Source organism: Lepidochelys olivacea, assembly GCF_965140295.1.
Source record: "Lepidochelys olivacea isolate rLepOli2 genome assembly, chromosome: 11".
Lineage (NCBI taxonomy): Eukaryota > Metazoa > Chordata > Testudines > Cheloniidae > Lepidochelys > Lepidochelys olivacea.
The window spans coordinates 80,194,498-80,210,927 of record NC_140421.1 but is presented as its reverse complement, the minus strand read 5'-3'; the positions used below and the strand labels follow the sequence as shown (position 1 = coordinate 80,210,927).

The following is a 16,430-nucleotide window of genomic DNA, read 5'->3' as shown; positions in this document are numbered from 1 at the left end:
AGGAGCAGAACAGGGTTTACCTGGGGTGGGGAGTGTATGGAGAGCGTCTCAGGGACGGTGGAGATGTATTGCCCTGGTGAGCAAGTGTGGCTAAAACACAGGCCTCGCTGTGAGCAGGATTTGAACCTGCGCAGGGAAACCTGAATGGATTTCGAGTCCAACGCCTTAACCGCTCGGCCCTCACAGCTGTGAGTGACGTGGCCCCCAGTGGCAGTCTCTACTGGAGCGGCTGGAAGCCGACGGGAGGGAGCTCTCCAGCCTCAACGAGCAGCCGTAGCCATGTTGGCAGGAGAAGCTCTCCCAGCACCATAGCACTGTCCACACCGGCGCTTAGGTCTGTGTAACTTGTGTCACTCGGGGGGTGGCTTATTCACACCCCTGAGCCACATAAGTTCTACCGACACAAGGGGGAGTGTAGACGCAGCCTTAGCAGAGACGCAATTAAGATCCACTTCCTGGACACTACTGTGCTAATAAACGATGGTCACATAAACACCACCCTATACCGGAAACCTACTGACCGCTGTTCCTACCTACATGCCTCCAGCTTTCACCCTGACCACACCACACGATCCATCGTCTACAGCCAAGCTCTGCGATACAACCGCATTTGCTCCAACCCCTCAGACAGAGACAAACACCTACAAGATCTCTATCAAGCTTTCTTACAACTACAATACCCACCTGCGGAAGTGAAGAAACAGATTGACAGAGCCAGAAGAGTACCCAGAAGTCACCTACTACAGGACAGGCCTAACAAAGAAAATAACAGAACGCCACTAGCCGTCACCTTCAGCCCCCAACTAAAACCCCTCCAATGCATTATTAAGGATCTACAACCTATCCTGAAGGATGACCCAACACTCTCACAAATCTTGGGAGACAGGCCAGTCCTTGCCTACAGACAGCCCCCCAACCTGAAGCAAATACTCACCAACAACTACACACCACACAACAGAACCACTAACCCAGGAACCTATCCTTGCAACAAAGCCCGTTGCCAACTGTGCCCACATATCTATTCAGGGGACACCATCCCAGGGCCTAATCACATCAGCCACACTATCAGAGGCTCGTTCACCTGCACATCCGCCAATGTGATATATGCCATCATGTGCCAGCAAGGCCCCTCTGCCATGTACATTGGTCAAACTGGACAGTCTCTACGTAAAAGAATAAATGGACACAAATCAGATGTCAAGAATTATAACATTCATAAACCAGTCAGAGAACACTTCAATCTCTCTGGTCACGCGATTACAGACATGAAAGTTGCGATATTTCAACAAAAATACTTCAAATCCAGACTCCAGCGAGAGACTGTTGAACTGGAATTCATTTGCAAATTGGATACAATTAACTTAGGCTTGAATAGAGACTGGGAGTGGCTAAGTCATTCTGCAAGGTAACCTATTTCCCCTTGCATAATGACAGGTTTCAGAGTAACAGCCGTGTTAGTCTGTATTCGCAAAAAGAAAAGGAGGACTTGTGGCACAAATAAATTGGTTAGTCTCTAAGGTGCCAAAAGTACTCCTTTTCTTTTTACTGATAAAGTTTGCGGATGATACCAAGATGGGAGGGGTTGCAAGTGCTCTGGAGGATAGGATTAAAATTCAAAATGATCTGCACAAACTGGAGAAATGGTCTGAAGTTCACAGGCTGAAATTCAATACGGACAAATGCAAAGTACTCCCCTTAGGACAGAACAGTCAGCTGCACACATACAGAGCAGGACGTGACAGCCTAGGAAGGAGTACTGCGGAAGAGGATCTGGGGGTCAGAGTGGACCACAAGCTAAATATGAGTCAACAGTGTAACACCTGCAAAAAAAGCAAACCTCATCCTGGGCAGGATTAGCAGGAGTGTTGTAAGCAAGATACGAGACGTAATTCTTCTGCTCTACTCCATGCTGATGTGGCCTCAGCTAAAGTATTGTGTCTAAGTCGGGGCGCCATATTTCGGGAAGGACGTGGACGAATTGGAGAAGGTCCAGAGGAGAGTAACAAAAATGGTTAAAGGTCTAGAACAGGGGTTCTCAACCTTTTTCTTTCTGAGGCCACCCACAACATGCCATTAAAATCTCCAGGGCCCAGTGTGGGAGGGGGAGGCTCTGGGCCGGGGAAAGGGGGGAAAACAAGTTTGCATAGGTATAGTTTGACTTCTGTTTTGGGTGGGCAGGGGCCAGTGAGGCTCAAGCCAGCTCCAACGTCGGGGTCTGGGGAGGGTATGCTACATCCACCCCCTGACTCACCTCAGCAGGCCACCCGCCCGTCTGGACTTGGGGGGGGCCTACAACCAAAAATTATAACTCAAAGGTGGGGGGGCTCAGCTCAAAAAGTTTGAGGTGCAGGGAGAGGGATAGCTAGGGGCTGTGTGCAGGGGTGTAGCTCAGGGTGCAGGGAGGAGGTAGCTAGGGGCTGTGTGTGGGCAGAGGGTAGCTCAGGGTGCAGGGAGGAGGTAGCTAGGGGCTGTGTGTGGGCAGAGGGTAGCTCAGGGTGCAGGGAGGAGGTAGCTAGGGGCTGTGTGTGGGCAGAGGGTAGCTCAGGGTGCAGTGAGGAGGTAGCTAGGGGCTGTGTGTGGGCAGGGGGGTAGCTCAGGGTGCAGGGAGGAGGTAGCTAGGGGCTGTGTGCTCTCAGGGCTCCCCTGCACTCCCTGTACCCTGAGGGCTCTGCCAGCCACAAAGCAGTCGGGTCCCCCCACCCAGGCAGCTCTTACCAGCTGCATGAGCAAAGGGGAGCAGCTTCAACCCCCTGCAGCAGCAGGAGACGGGGCTGCCTGCTCCATGGCACCAGTCAGAGCAGCAGCTGTCCCACGCTGCCGGACTCTGGCTTCCCACCTCCGACCTAGCCAGGGGGTGGAGAGAGGAGGTGGTGGAGAGGGGGTGTGGAGCTACCCCAGGACTGCCCTGCTCTTGCACTGTAGTTTGGGGGGGGTGTAACACCCCTGTGTTCCCCCAACTCTGCCCATGGGCTCAGGGCTTCTGTCCCTTGGGGAACACCGGGGCTCGGGGCTCCAGAATTCAGCCCTGCTGCTCCCGGCTTCAGCCCTGCGGGAGGTGCTGGGGTTCGGGCTTTGGATTTTAGCCACGGGGCCCTGTGGCCCCCCTGAAAGGGTTCATGGACCCCCAGTGGGCCACGAACCCCCTGTTGAGAACCGCTGGTCTAGAAAACATGATCGACGAGAAAAGGTTGAAAGAACTGGGTTTGTTTAGTCTGGAGAAGAGAAGACTGAGAGGGGACATGAGAACAGTTTTCAAGTAGATAAAAGGTTGTTAGAAGGAGGAGGGAGAAAAATTGTTCTTGTGAATCTCTGAGGACAGGACAAGAAGCAATGGGCTGAAATTGCAGCGAGGGAGGTTTAGGTTGGACGTTAGGAAAAACTTCCTGCCAGCATAGTTAAGCTCTGGAACAAATTACCTAGGGAGGTTGTGGAATCTCTGTCATTGTAGGTTCTTAGCAGGATCGACAGTCACCGCTCAGGGATGGTCTAGATGAGGGGTAGTCAATTATTTTTTGTCAAGGTCCAAATTCTTCATCAATGTACAGTCAGGGGCCAGACTGCAGAGAAAATCATTTAAAAAACTAATAATAACGATAATATGTAAATAACAAGTTTGTGGGGTCCGTTCAAAAGCGTCTGGCAACCCGGATTTGGCCCGTGGTTCGCCTGTTGACAGCCCCTGGTCTAGATAATACAGGAGAATTACGGAGACCTCGGGAATGGAGGTTGTTGGTAACTTTGCCCAAGCCGTTATGGGCTGCTCCTCAGGGCGGAGTGCTCGGAACGGGGGCTCACGCTCTGCAGCGGCTGCCCGGCAAGTTTCTGATTCTCGCCCCCTGACTGCAAGGGTGATGCGTGAGGCACCCGGGGGCGCTTTGGCACCAGTGGGTGCGCAGTGCAGGCCGGGGCCCTTTCAAACGCAGCCGCTCCTCCAGAGCGCGGCAGGCGGGCAGGAGTTCGGGCTCCAGCAGCTGACGCTCGCGGCCAGGTTCCAGCAGCACCTCAGGGAGCTTCTTTCCTGGACTGAGACTAAGGTTGCAGGCTTGTCCCCCTCCCAGCCAGAGGCGGGAAACAGCCCCTGTGGCTCGTGCAGACCCCAGCACTCCTTCTCGGGAGCTCACAGCTGTGCCCGTGAACCTCAGCGTCTTCACCTGTACGTGGCTGGCCTTCCGCGTGGCAAGTCGTGGGTGGGGACGGGGACAGGCAGCCCCGATGTGCCGAACTGGACGATGCCATGCCGGCACAGCTCAGTATTTGCTGGGTTTTTTGTTTTTCGTCTCCGCTGCTGCCTGACTGCGTACTTCTGGGGCCACGTGGTGTCTGGCTGACGGGTCCGTCTGTAACTCTGGTGTTCGTATTTTTGAGGTTCTACTGTACTTAGTCCTGCCTTGAGTGCAGGGGACGGGACTAGGACGGGCCTTCCAGTGCTGTGATTCCATGGACAGGACTAATGTGAGTTTTTTAATCTGACCTCCTGCATTACACCAACAACATGATTTTGTCCAGCCATATGGCAGCAGGGCTCACCATTCTCCCCGACGCCTCCCCGAACCCCCATTTATCGCCCCCAGCCCCCACTGCCTTCCCTGGTTCCACCTCTATCCCCCCCATTGCCCCAGACCCCTGCTGCCTCCCTCTCCAAACCCGGGGCTTGCTGAGAAAAGCGAAACAAAGAAACATGCAAGTATCACTCTTCACAGCACACTGACTAGCTACCTGGGAGCCTGTGAAAAGTGATACTTGTATGTTTGTTAATATCACTTTTCACAAACGCCCAGCTAGCTACTGAGTGTGCTGCGAAAAGCAATATTCAACATACAAATATAATTTTTCATATTATTTGTGAGTTTGAAAAAACCCTACATCAATAAATTACAAGGATTTCTTCAGGTTTCTTCAGGTACGTTGGCAACAAGAAGAAAGCCAAGGAAAGTGTGGGCCCCTTACTGAATGAGGGAGGCAACCTAGTGACAGAGGATGTGGAAAAAGCTAATGTACTCAATGCTTTTTTTGCCTCTGTCTTCACTAACAAGGTCAGCTCCCAGACTGCTGCGCTGGGCATCACAAAATGGGGAAGAGATGGCCAGCCCTCTGTGGAGATAGAGGTGGTTAGGGACTATTTAGAAAAGCTGGACGTGCACAAGTCCATGGGGCCGGACGAGTTGCATCCAAGAGTGCTGAAGGAATTGGCGGCTGTGATTGCAGAGCCACTGGCCATTATCTTTGAAAACTCGTGGCGAACCGGGGAAGTCCCGGATGGCTGGAAAAAGGCTAATGTAGTGCCAATCATTAAAAAAGGGAAGAAGGAGGATCCAGGGAACGACAGGCCAGTCAGCCTCACCTCAGTCCCTGGAAAAATCATGGAGCAGGTCCTCAAAGAATCAATCCTGAAGCACTTGCATGAGAGGAAAGTGATCAGGAACAGCCAGCATGGATTCACCAAGGGAAGGTCATGCCTGACTAATCTCATCGCCTTCTATGATGAGATTACTGGTTCTGTGGATGAAGGGAAAACAGTGGATGTATTGTATCTTGACTTTAGCAAAGCTTTTGACACGGTCTCCCACAGTATTCTTGTCAGCGAGTTAAGGAAGTATGGGCTGGATGAATGCACTATAAGGTGGGTAGAAAGCTGGCTAGATTGTCGGGCTCAACGGGTAGTGATCAATGGCTCCATGTCTAGTTGGCAGCCGGTATCAAGTGGCGTGCCCCAAGGGTCGGTCCTGGGGCCGGTTTTGTTCAATATCTTCATAAATGATCTGGAGGATGGCGTGGATTGCACTCTCAGCAAATTTGCAGATGATACTAAACTGGGAGGAGTGGTAGATACGCTGGAGGGGAGGGATAGGATACAGAAGGACCTAGACAAATTGGAGGATTTGGGCCAAAAGAAATCTGATGAGGTTCAATAAGGACAAGTGCAGGGTCCTGCACTTAGGATGGAAGAATCCAATGCACCGCTACAGACTAGGGACCGAATGGCTAGGCAGCAGTTCTGTGGAAAAGGACCTAGGGGTGACAGTGGACGAGAAGCTGGATATGAGTCAGCAGTGTGCCCTTGTTGCCAAGAAGGCCAATGGCATTTTGGGATGTATAAGTAGGGGCATAGCGAGCAGATCGAGGGACGTGATCGTTCCCCTCTATTCGACATTGGTGAGGCCTCATCTGGAGTACTGTGTCCAGTTTTGGGCCCCACACTACAAGAAGGATGTGGATAAATTGGAGAGAGTCCAGCGAAGGGCAACAAAAATTATTAGGGGTCTAGAACACATGACTTATGAGGAGAGGCTGAGGGAGCTGGGATTGTTTAGCCTGCAGAAGAGAAGAATGAGGGGGGATTTGATAGCTGCTTTCAACTACCTGAAAGGGGGTTCCAAAGAGGATGGCTCTAGACTGTTCTCAATGGTAGCAGATGACAGAACGAGGAGTAATGGTCTCAAGTTGCAGTGGGGGAGGTTTAGATTGGATATTAGGAAAAACTTTTTCACTAAGAGGGTGGTGAAACACTGGAATGCGTTACCTAGGGAGGTGGTAGAATCTCCTTCCTTAGAGGTTTTTAAGGTCAGGCTTGACAAAGCTCTGGCTGGGATGATTTAACAGGGGGTTGGACTAGATGACCTTCAGGGGTCCCTTCCAACCCTGATATTCTATGATTCTATGATTCTATGATTTGGACACGTGTCTGTGCATATTTATTTGTTTTTCCTACAGTTACGTATTTTAGGGAAAAGTGTCAGTGCGGCCACAAGCAAGAATTGGTGGGTCACAGTCTGAGGCCACCAAAAAATGTGTTCGGAGAACCCCTGGTTTAAATGTACTAATAGGCAAAATCCAAACCAGCCATGTCTGCCTGAACCTTTTCAGGCAGGACTTCAGGTATCACCCAAAAGATCTTATTTTTCTTTGGTTCCATGTATACATTTGCTCAGATTTTACTTCTCCATTAAAAATGTAACCAATTCCCAGCTGCCTGGCAAGTGAGAGCTGGCTGAGTTTCCATGGTTCTCCCCGCACCCTTATGGGTGTGCTGCCAAGGGAGCAACACACAGGCCTGCAATGAATCTCAAGTGCCTCTAACTTGCCTAGCTCTTCTCAGCCATTTCTCTTGCTGTGAGCTGCTCTCCTTTTGAGCCCCACCAACTTCCTCACATGCAGGAACAGCAGCAGATTGCCATCTTGGAGCAACAGCTGAGGAAGGCGACTTTTCTGTCAGCACTAGAGTGGTCTATTGTATTGTGCTCTTCTTAAATAAGCAGGATACTGTGATCGTCCAGTGAGCGTGTCTCAGCTTTGTTACGTCGAGTGCTTTAAAAGGGGTGATGCGCTGCACTGTGTGGGCTGAGAAAGATCTCATGTGCTCCCCATCATCAATTCTGAGATTTGCACTGATTGGCATTAAGGCTTTTGGGGTGATGGTTCTATGACTCAAACCCAGTGGCTTTGTTTGGTCTACCAGAGTCTGAGGTTGGTGATCTTCGTGGATGGTACAAGCCTTACCTAAGACATTTAAGCGAGTTAGAATGTGGATGGAAGACGATAGAATGAATGATGTGCGAGTTCCTCCAAGTAACAGAGATAGCCGTCTGCCTCTGAACATAGCTCAATTCTTATTGTGCTTAACACGCTGGAATATGAATGGCTGCTATGGGTGGCTGATCATCTATGAACATCATGTAGTAATTCCTGGATTTTTAAATTATTGTTTTAGCTGGACACATGTATAATGTTTGATCAAATACTGTTCAGGGAGAAAGGTATAAAACCATCCAAGTATTTGCTATGTGTAGAGTGGTCATGTTCTGTGGGATACCTTCTGGAAGAACAGTAGTGTGGTTAAGTAATTCGTGTCACATTCTGTGCTGCACTCCTGCACCGAAAAAAGGATTTTCTGCTGCTTACACTATTTGCAACTTCACTGGGTGAAAGTAAAGAAGCAACAGTGGCCAGGTCTGAGTGTCCCTCCTCTAACAAAAATCTTGAAATAGTTCACTGTAAAATTAAAAACCAACTGTGGCTTGTCTTAAGTAATGGTAAGGTGACGTTTAGAAGGAAGCCTCCAGGTGCATCCTCACCTGTTCGTTGATCCAGCACAACTTCCTATACATTAGACTCTTACGACAGTCAGTAACGCTCTCTCTACCTCCACAATAGAGCTATTTAGAAAACGGGAGTTTGTATTCAGTTTGTATGAATGCTGTAATCTGGAAGGCCCAGATCCACAAAGGTATTTTGGTTCTTGACTTCCATTGGAGTTCAGTGGAATTTAGGAGCCTAAATTTTACCTTGGTGGATCTGGGCCTAAGTAACTGCAGTTTGACAAACATGAAAGATTAATAATTTGTGAAAAATAAGAAGTAATTAACAAATGAGGACAATCAGAATCCTTGTCTGAGGACTCCTAAAGCTTCAAAATACTTTAATGTTCTTATGAAATAATTCACATCCACTATCATTTCTTTGCCTGTAGTAAATATATTGTGCTTTTTAGTTGGCACACTGTTCTGATCGTTGTCTGTACAGTAATCTTTTGAGTAATTCAGTTCAGTTAGATGTTATCAGTCACCTTGAGTTTCTTCCTCAGAAGCTGTTACGGCTTTCAAGGCTCTTCTCTTCCTTAATCTTTCTGCATTTGTGATTGTCATAGGATGCAATGGGAAAAATCCAGAAAGATGTGAAAGAAAGATGATTTATGTTTATAGCTGGAGTTGCAATATGACTGTTCTAGACTCACAGATTCAAAGGCTAGAAGGGAGCGCTGTGATTATCTCGTCTGACATCCTATATAACACATGCTATAGAACTTCCCCAAAATTATTCTTAGCATATATATTTCAGAAAAACATCCAATCTCAAGTTAAATTGTCAGTGATGGAGAATTCACGACAACCTTGGGTCAACTGTTCCAATAGTTAATGAGACTTTTAAGAAGTGAGAGTAATTGTCTGTCTCACTAACCCTCTAGTGGCTTGAAGTGCCTTTTACTGCTGTCTCGGCCAGCTCAGTGTCTCCATAAATGAGATCCGTTCCCATTTCCTCAAAAAGAACAGGAGTACTTGTGACACCTTAGAGACTAACAAATTATAGCTCATCTTAATTAGCCTCTTACAGTTTGTATGGCAACTCCCACCTTTTCATGATTCTCTGTACGTGTATATAGATCTTCTTACTATATGTTCCATTCTATTCATCTGATGAAGTGAGCTGTAGCCCACGAAAGCTTATGCTCAAATGAATTTGTTAGTCTCTAAGGTGCCACAAGTCCTCCCGTTCTTTTTCCGGATACAGACTAACAAGGCTGCTACTCTGAAGCATCCCATTTCCTGTGGCCAAAAGAAGGGTGATTGCATATATACATATTCTCAAGGATTCATGCAAAGAAATGAAGAAAGAGTCTTTGGCACTCCAAGTATGCGGAGGATCACCAAGGAAAACCTATTGTCTTTTAAGAGAAATAAGCAAATAGTTCAGATTGGAAAACACACTGAGTTACCTAGAAGTTTTTCAACCGGTTTTGTGACATGTGCTCCACAACCAATCCAGTGTTTGATTCTCTCGATGTTCAAGCCAACAAGCTTTTCATTGTGGCTATTTGGGAGTGGGTCATAGCAGCCCACTTGCTCCAAATACTTGCTGTCCCGTGCTTGCTTGTTATATGCGGCCACTATACGGAAGAAGGGTCTGTTGGCACAACCACCAAGAGCCAATCGGATAGCTACGTGTCCTCCATGATCATTTTTCATAAGGAGATGAGCTGAAGGGAAGATCAACAGGTGTCACAATCGATTTGATTATAAACAGATGCGTATAGACGTCGAGCCAAAAATTTCCAAAGGCCTTAGACAAAAGCTTGGTTTCATTTAAAAATCAAGAAAACTGCTGTAACCTTCCCTTACGCAGCAACAATAGATTATTCTTCATGATGGAATCGAAGTCTGTACCTTGCCAGGAGATTGAGGTCTTACAGCAATTTATTTACAATAAAGATGACAGATTTGCTCTACCAACCCTTAAGAGAGTTCAGCGGTGAAGGCTGCACATTCTCCTCTAACTGTGATTGATTTAGAGGGATGCAGAAACTGGGGTCTGTCAGTACAACATGGTGTGCGCGCAACCCTTAACAAGCCCTGTCTGCACTTACCAAGGTGCACCATGATGACCCTTGAAAGCACCTGAAAGAGGAAAAAGACCATGAATGAATCCCCTGCCACTCCCAAACACAGAACAAGGGGCTAGCCCACTGCAGCTGTGCCGCTGTAAGTGCTATAGGGTAGACATAGCCTGAGTTGACAGAGACGAGAACCTGAAAGTTATACACCGGACCCTCGCTAGAACACGTGTCTATATAATACAAATTCTGATAGAACGTGGTTGCGGATCCCAAATTTAGTAATGGTCATTAACTTTCATTGTAACGCGGTCCCCACTGTAACGCAGTACCCGCTAGAATGCGGGATTTGGCATGGATCCCAAATCCCACATTCTAGTGAGGGTCCAGTGTAGTTTGAAAATCCTGAGGGAAACATGGGAGTTTAGTTGCAAGCCCTGCCCTGGCCCCTGTAGATTCTGTCTCTCATGACCCATGTGCCATGGCGATCCTGGGAATGGAAGTTTCAAAGCACCTGCCCCCACTCCCACTTTTATGCTTTGAGGTTTAGGTAACTTTCAACCTCTTAGGAGCACAGGCAAAATGAAAAGATTTTTTTTCCCCCCTGGTAGCCCTGCTAGGCATCAGCCTCACTGACAACAATCCTGCTCGTAATAAAACAATAAAAAGATTTCAGGATCTGCTGGAAAGCAGCTGGTGGTTCAGCTTTGGCCCGCGGTCTGCCTGTTGACTGCCCCTGAAATAACCCTCCCCTGCTTTTACAATGCTGGTTGAGAGTCACTCCAGGGTAAGGAAGTGGGGTACATGGCTCCCTGGGGGCCTACAAGTCGCCCTTGGGTGTCCAACTCAGGTGGACTTGCTGACGTGAAGCAGGGGTGCTGAAGGCTCTGAGACTCAGAGTCAGGAGGCGGTGAAGCCAGGTGACTTTCCTCACTGGAAAAAGTGTGACCTTAAGGGGTTGCCACACTAAAGAGCTCCTCCCAGGGACTGTTCAAGAGCACCAGACCTATGGCAGGGAAACAGCCCGGAGAATGGGATTTTCAAAAGGGCTGAAGCAGGTTAGGCAAGTCCATAGGAGTTAGGTGCTTTGGAGGTTCCCACCAGACACCTAAATACCATTGAAAGTGTGGCCCAAAGTGCTTAAACACTAGGGCCCTGAGGCTCAGCTGGTGTCAGTCAGGGAGGCTGAGAATCCGTGATAACGTCTCCTGTTAACCAAGAGCACCCGCCCCTGCGCTCAGATAGCCAGGGAGAGAGCAGGAGACAGCACTGGGCGCACAGATTCATGATTATGAATTATCTGCTCTCCTGAAATCTTCCCCTTTGGGCTCTGCTCTGAGCAGCCAGGGAAGCTGGGACCCCAAGGGCTCTCCCAGGATCTGGGCCCCTCTGGGCTGGGCAGTCACAGTGCTCTGAATGAAGCTCTGATCCACGAGTAATAGGGGCACACAGGAACTGATAATAACCCAACCTGCTGGGCCAAATCCCTCCCCCTGCCCTGCTCAAATACAATGAGAGAAACCCCCAGCAGCGCCCCTTACCCAGGAATCCCGTCACAGCCTCCTGGAGATTGTTCTCTCGAGGGAAATCCCGGATTCTCTTTTCCAGCTCGGGACTCAGGCACCGGATGCGGAGACATGGCCTTCTCATCCCTGCAGAGACATGAGCGTGTTTATTCCTCCCATTCCTTTGCTCTAAGTTCCTGACCCCCAGAGCCAGATGGGGAGTGGGTGGGAGCTGGGCCACAGGCAGGGCTAACGGGGCCGTGACCTCTGCTGCCCAGGGAATTTACTGCCTGCATGATCTACTGGGGCCGGCCTGGAGACTGGGGGCCTCTCTCCATCCAGAGAGAAAACCCAGCCCAGGCAGGGCCAGCTCCCCTCACACCTGGCCCAGCCCCACGTTCCCCACAAGGGCCTGGAGGGGCTTCTCCCGGGGATGAGAGAGGGGCTCATTCTCCAGGCCCAGCTTCTTCTCAGCTTCTCCTCTCAGCCTCCAAGGGGCCTGGTCACTCCCCGTGGGGTGGGGGTTCTGGGACCGAGACACTGCCCCACGAGGGCCTGGGCTGGGACACTCAGCTCTTTCCCCACAGGCCCTTGGGCCCCCCTCACACGGGACAGGCTTTGGGCTATGACAGAGCTGGGGCCAGGTCCTAGCTGGGCCCTCGGGGTGACAGGCTCTCAGCCCCATTAATGATCCCCCAAGCCAGCCTGGTCCCAGGGAGGGTTCTCCAGCCCAGAGCTGTGGGGCACTCCCCTTCCCAGGGTGGGTCACACAGACACAGCGGCAGCAGCCCCAGGGCTATGGGGATGGAGGGGGGCTGGATCCAGAGGGTGAGACCGTCCCACGGTCGGGATGCTGGGTCTGCTGCCTGGGCTCTGAGTCTCTTCCCAGCACAACGAGGCCTGGGGGCAGACGGAGCCCGGGTGTATCTGCTCACAGCACTTCTGACACCCCAGAGGGGAAGGAGAGACAGAGCAGAGAGTCAGTGGCCATGGCCCAGCCGGCCCCCTGCCCCAGACGGGTCACTCTGCTCCCCCAGCCCGGCCCCACAGGCTGCTCCCCCAGTGGGGTGGAGACTCTGAAGGGCTGTGCTAGAGGGAGCAGAGCCCCGTTCACACCAGATGTTCCGCAGGGACGGGACGGCCGGGTCCTCTGTGCTGAGCCCAGGGCTGGAACAGCCTTTCACCAGCCTCCCCCACCTCCCCGACAGCCCAAACTCCTGTCTCTCTGCAGCCCTGGGCCCCTGGCCCTGCAGACGCCCCGGGCCGTGCGCCCTGCACTGAGTTACCCTGTCAGCCCGAGTGACTCAGGGGCCGTCCCCTCCCTGCACTGGGCTCTGGGTGCATCCGACACTGTCTCACCTGCAGCAATTCCAGCACCGGCTGCTGACGCTTCCCCTCCAGCTCCGTGATCAGGGCGCTGAGCCGGGAAATCTCCTCACCCAGGTGGGTGGCATTGTCCTCCCTCCTCCTCCCAATCTCCTCGCCCAGCTCTCCCAGCCGGGCCAGGAGGAGGCGCTCCTGTTCGGCCAGAAACTGGTGCAGCCCCTCGCACTTGGACACCACCAGCGGCCGCTCCACTTCCGTCTGCCTCTGGGGTGCACAGAGAGACGCAGGGGCAGGGCAGGGACCCGGGGAGAGCGGGTGTCTTGGGAAATGGTACAAAGCCTTGTCCGGGCTCCCCAGAGCGTTTCATTCCATCTCTTTGCCAGAGTAACCGTGGCTACACGAGAGCTTTTGCTAGTATAAAAACGTGACCCAAAATCACCAGCCCCCAGCCCGTCCCCACCACTGTCCCAGTACCAGAGTGAAGTGCAGACCAGGCCGTGGCAAATGGTGCTTCCCAAACTGCCCAATGGCATCACTGGGACGTCTGACACTCGAACCCTGGGATCAGCAAAAGTCTCCCCCTGCTCCGCCCGCCCCCTGCCACATCTGCGCCTATTCAGTGTTTTACTGGCCTCTCCCTCCGCCCCCCCTTTCCCCCTCCCCCGTGCTAGAGAGACAGAGCCAGAGGCTGCTCCCAGCTACCCTGGTGTAAACCCATTGACCCCAGTGGGAACTAACAGCAGGGTCCCAGAGGAGTCTGACCTGACCCCACTGACTTCGGTGGGCTCACTCCTGATGTACACCAGGTACCTGAGAGCAGAGTCTGCCCTGCACTGGTTAAAATGGCCCTGACCTGTCTCCCTGTAGCGACCCTGGAAACCCTTTAACCTTCTGAATGACCCAGACCCCAAGCAGTGCAGAGACCCCCTGCTGCTGTTGCTGACACCCCTGTGCAAAGCGGCCGGGCAGGGCAGGGCACCTACCAGGAGCCTCTCACTCTCCTTGTCCCAGTCGGATTTCAGGCCCAGGAGCTCTTCTGTCTCCTCCCACAGATGCTGCAGGCGGGTCGGGATTTGCTCCTGCAAACAGACAATGGCTCTGGGGGCTGGTTTGGGGTCACTGGTTTGGGCCCAGCGATAACATCGTCACTGAGCAGAGTGAGGCTGTGGGAGCAGGTCCCCCTTCTCCAACCCTCTGAAAAAGTGACCTCAGCTCCAAGGTAGCTCCCCGGCAGAGCTGCTGGGCCTGGCCCGCTCCGGCCCAGCACCATCATCTCCAGGCTGTTTTCCTGCCATAGGTCTGGTGCTCTTGAACAGTCCCTGGGAGGAGCTCTTTAGTGTGGCAACCCCCTTAAGGTCACACTTTTTCCAATGAGGAAAGTCACTTGGCTTCACCGCCTCCTGACTCTGAATCTCAGAGCCTTCAACACCCCTGCTTCACATCAGCAAGTCCACCTGAGTTGGACACCCAAGGGAGACTTGCAGGCCCCCAGGGAGCCATGTACCCCCACTTCCTTACCCTGGAGTGACTCTCAACCTGCACTGTAAAAGCAGGGGGGGTTATTACAGGGGCAGTCAACAGGCAGACCGTGGGCCAAGTCTGGACCACCAGCTGCTTTCCAGCAGATCCTGAAATCTTTTTATTATTTTATTATGATCAAGATTGTTATCATTTTTTATTATTTTCTCTGAAATCTGGACCTTGACTATGCCTTGACCAAGAAATTTGGACCTTTATAAAAAATAATTGACTCTCCCTGTTTTTTGACATGTCTGGAACACAACGCAGACAGTGCTTAGTGAAGACAGAGAAGGGAAAGGTCCATCTAGGTCAGTCCCAGAGCCCTCTGTCCCCTCTGTCGTCCGAGCCCACAAGCTCCTCTCCTGCCTCCAGCTGTCCACACCTAGAACCCCAGCCTAGTCCTTTGTCCTCCAGCTGGGCACACTTGGCTGGCTTCCCATGGAGGGTGGGCCGTCCATGGTCATTTATTGTTTGGTGCCAAATGTCCAGACAATTGGAATGGCCATTGTCTTCTGGGACACTCCATGGGCATGGGGCCCCAGGCAGCCAGCTGTCCCTCATGCCTGTATCTCTGGGTCTCTACGAGTAACACCTTTCCGCCCTCCTCTCACCTACTTAACCATGGGTAAGGCTAAGATTTTGTCAGGGATATTTTTAGTAAAAGTCACGGCAGGTCACGGGCAATAAAGAAAAATTCACAGAAGCCCGTGACCTGTCCACGGGGAGTTCAGCTGCGGGGTCCCCACACCTCTCACAGTGGCTGGGCAGCGGTGGGGGCTCGCTTGGAGCTACGAGCTGAAGTCACAGAGGTCTCTGGAAGTCACGGATTCCGTGACTTCTGCAACCTCTGTGAAAAACTCATAGCCTTAACCATGTGTAACCCATGCCTGCTTGGTGTGGCACTCTGTCCCCCTTCAGCAGCACCTAGACCAACTAAAGATGTGTGAACCTCCTACAGTCTTGGAGAGGAGAACAGGTCTTTTAGCTCACGCAGTAGAGGCTCGTCCATTAAGCTCCACAGGTCCCCCTCTTTGATCCCAGCTGACGACAACGGGGGTCTGGGTGTTAAACATGCACCACATAGGGGACACTGAGGCACACACAATATTCATCCAAACTATTATGAAAAATTCCCACTGCACAACAATCCCATTATTACGCAGCTCCCTGGCTCTAACCCAGGGCTGGTCAGACACACGGGGGGGCTCTGTAGCTGCAGAGAAGCTGCCCCTGTAACTCCAACCATGCAGATAACTGTTCCCTACCCTGTGCTCCTGGGCAGCCTCCTCCATGGGAACCACCGTGCGAGTGCGGTGCGCCCAGGATCGGTCACACACCAAGCAAAGGGGGGTTTGATCCTCCTCGCAGGAGAGTTTCAGAGCCTCCTGGTGCCTGTCACCCACTCTCTGCCCCTCGGGCTCTGGCCCCGCCTGCAGCCTCAGGCATTTCACTAGCTCCGCCAGGTTCCCCAGCTACCCGTGGGGACGCAGGTCTCTCTGCAGGGCGCTTTCTCTGCACTGGGGGCAGGAGAAGTTTGGCTCCAGCTCCCCCCAGCATTGGCTGAGGCAGGCCTGGCAGAAGTTCTGCCCACACTCAATGGTCACCGGGTCTGTGAAATACTCCAGGCAGATGGAGCAAGTCACTTCGTCCTGCAAGCTCCCAGCTAGGTCCCCGGCAGCCATGGTCCGGCTGCACTTTCCTGAGCAGAGGAACTAGCCAGCAGCCCTTGAAATCTTTTTTTTTGAGTCGATTGCACAACCAGGAGCCAATCACCCTCACCGGCGGGAAATTTAAACAAAACCAAAACCAAAGCAGAAGCCGCGCCCCCAGAAAAGCCCCCAAACAAGCAACCAGCTACTTAAAGAAATGAAGAGGTGATTTAATTACATACACAAAGAAGCCAATGCTGGTGCCCTGTTTCTACGTCCCAGGATCACATAAGCAATGGGAGTCGGTGTTCAGCTCTTTGTCCT

The 16,430-nt window shown here is 51.7% G+C and overlaps 2 protein-coding genes across 2 annotated transcripts in view; both read right to left on the bottom strand.

Moving 5' to 3' along the window:
• Nucleotides 1-16,139, bottom strand: part of LOC311528578 (E3 ubiquitin-protein ligase TRIM39-like) — a gene marked incomplete at both ends in the record, with an annotated part of 424,825 nt that extends 408,686 nt beyond the window's left edge. The window contains 4 exons of the mRNA XM_084643794.1: nt 13,920-14,015; nt 14,455-14,477; nt 15,448-15,515; nt 15,934-16,139. Coding sequence (XP_084499920.1) covers nt 13,920-14,015; nt 14,455-14,477; nt 15,448-15,515; nt 15,934-16,139 — 393 coding nt within the window. The remainder of the gene's footprint in view (nt 1-13,919; nt 14,016-14,454; nt 14,478-15,447; nt 15,516-15,933) is intronic.
• Nucleotides 9,465-11,755, bottom strand: LOC311528093 (small ribosomal subunit protein bS16m-like; the record flags this gene model as incomplete). The annotated part of the gene is made up of 4 exons (XM_084642719.1): nt 9,465-9,751; nt 10,139-10,169; nt 11,068-11,111; nt 11,647-11,755. The coding sequence occupies 4 exons, from the start codon at nt 11,753-11,755 to the stop codon at nt 9,465-9,467; spliced, it is 471 nt and encodes a 156-aa protein (XP_084498845.1).
• Nucleotides 16,140-16,430: the final 291 nt, after the last annotated feature.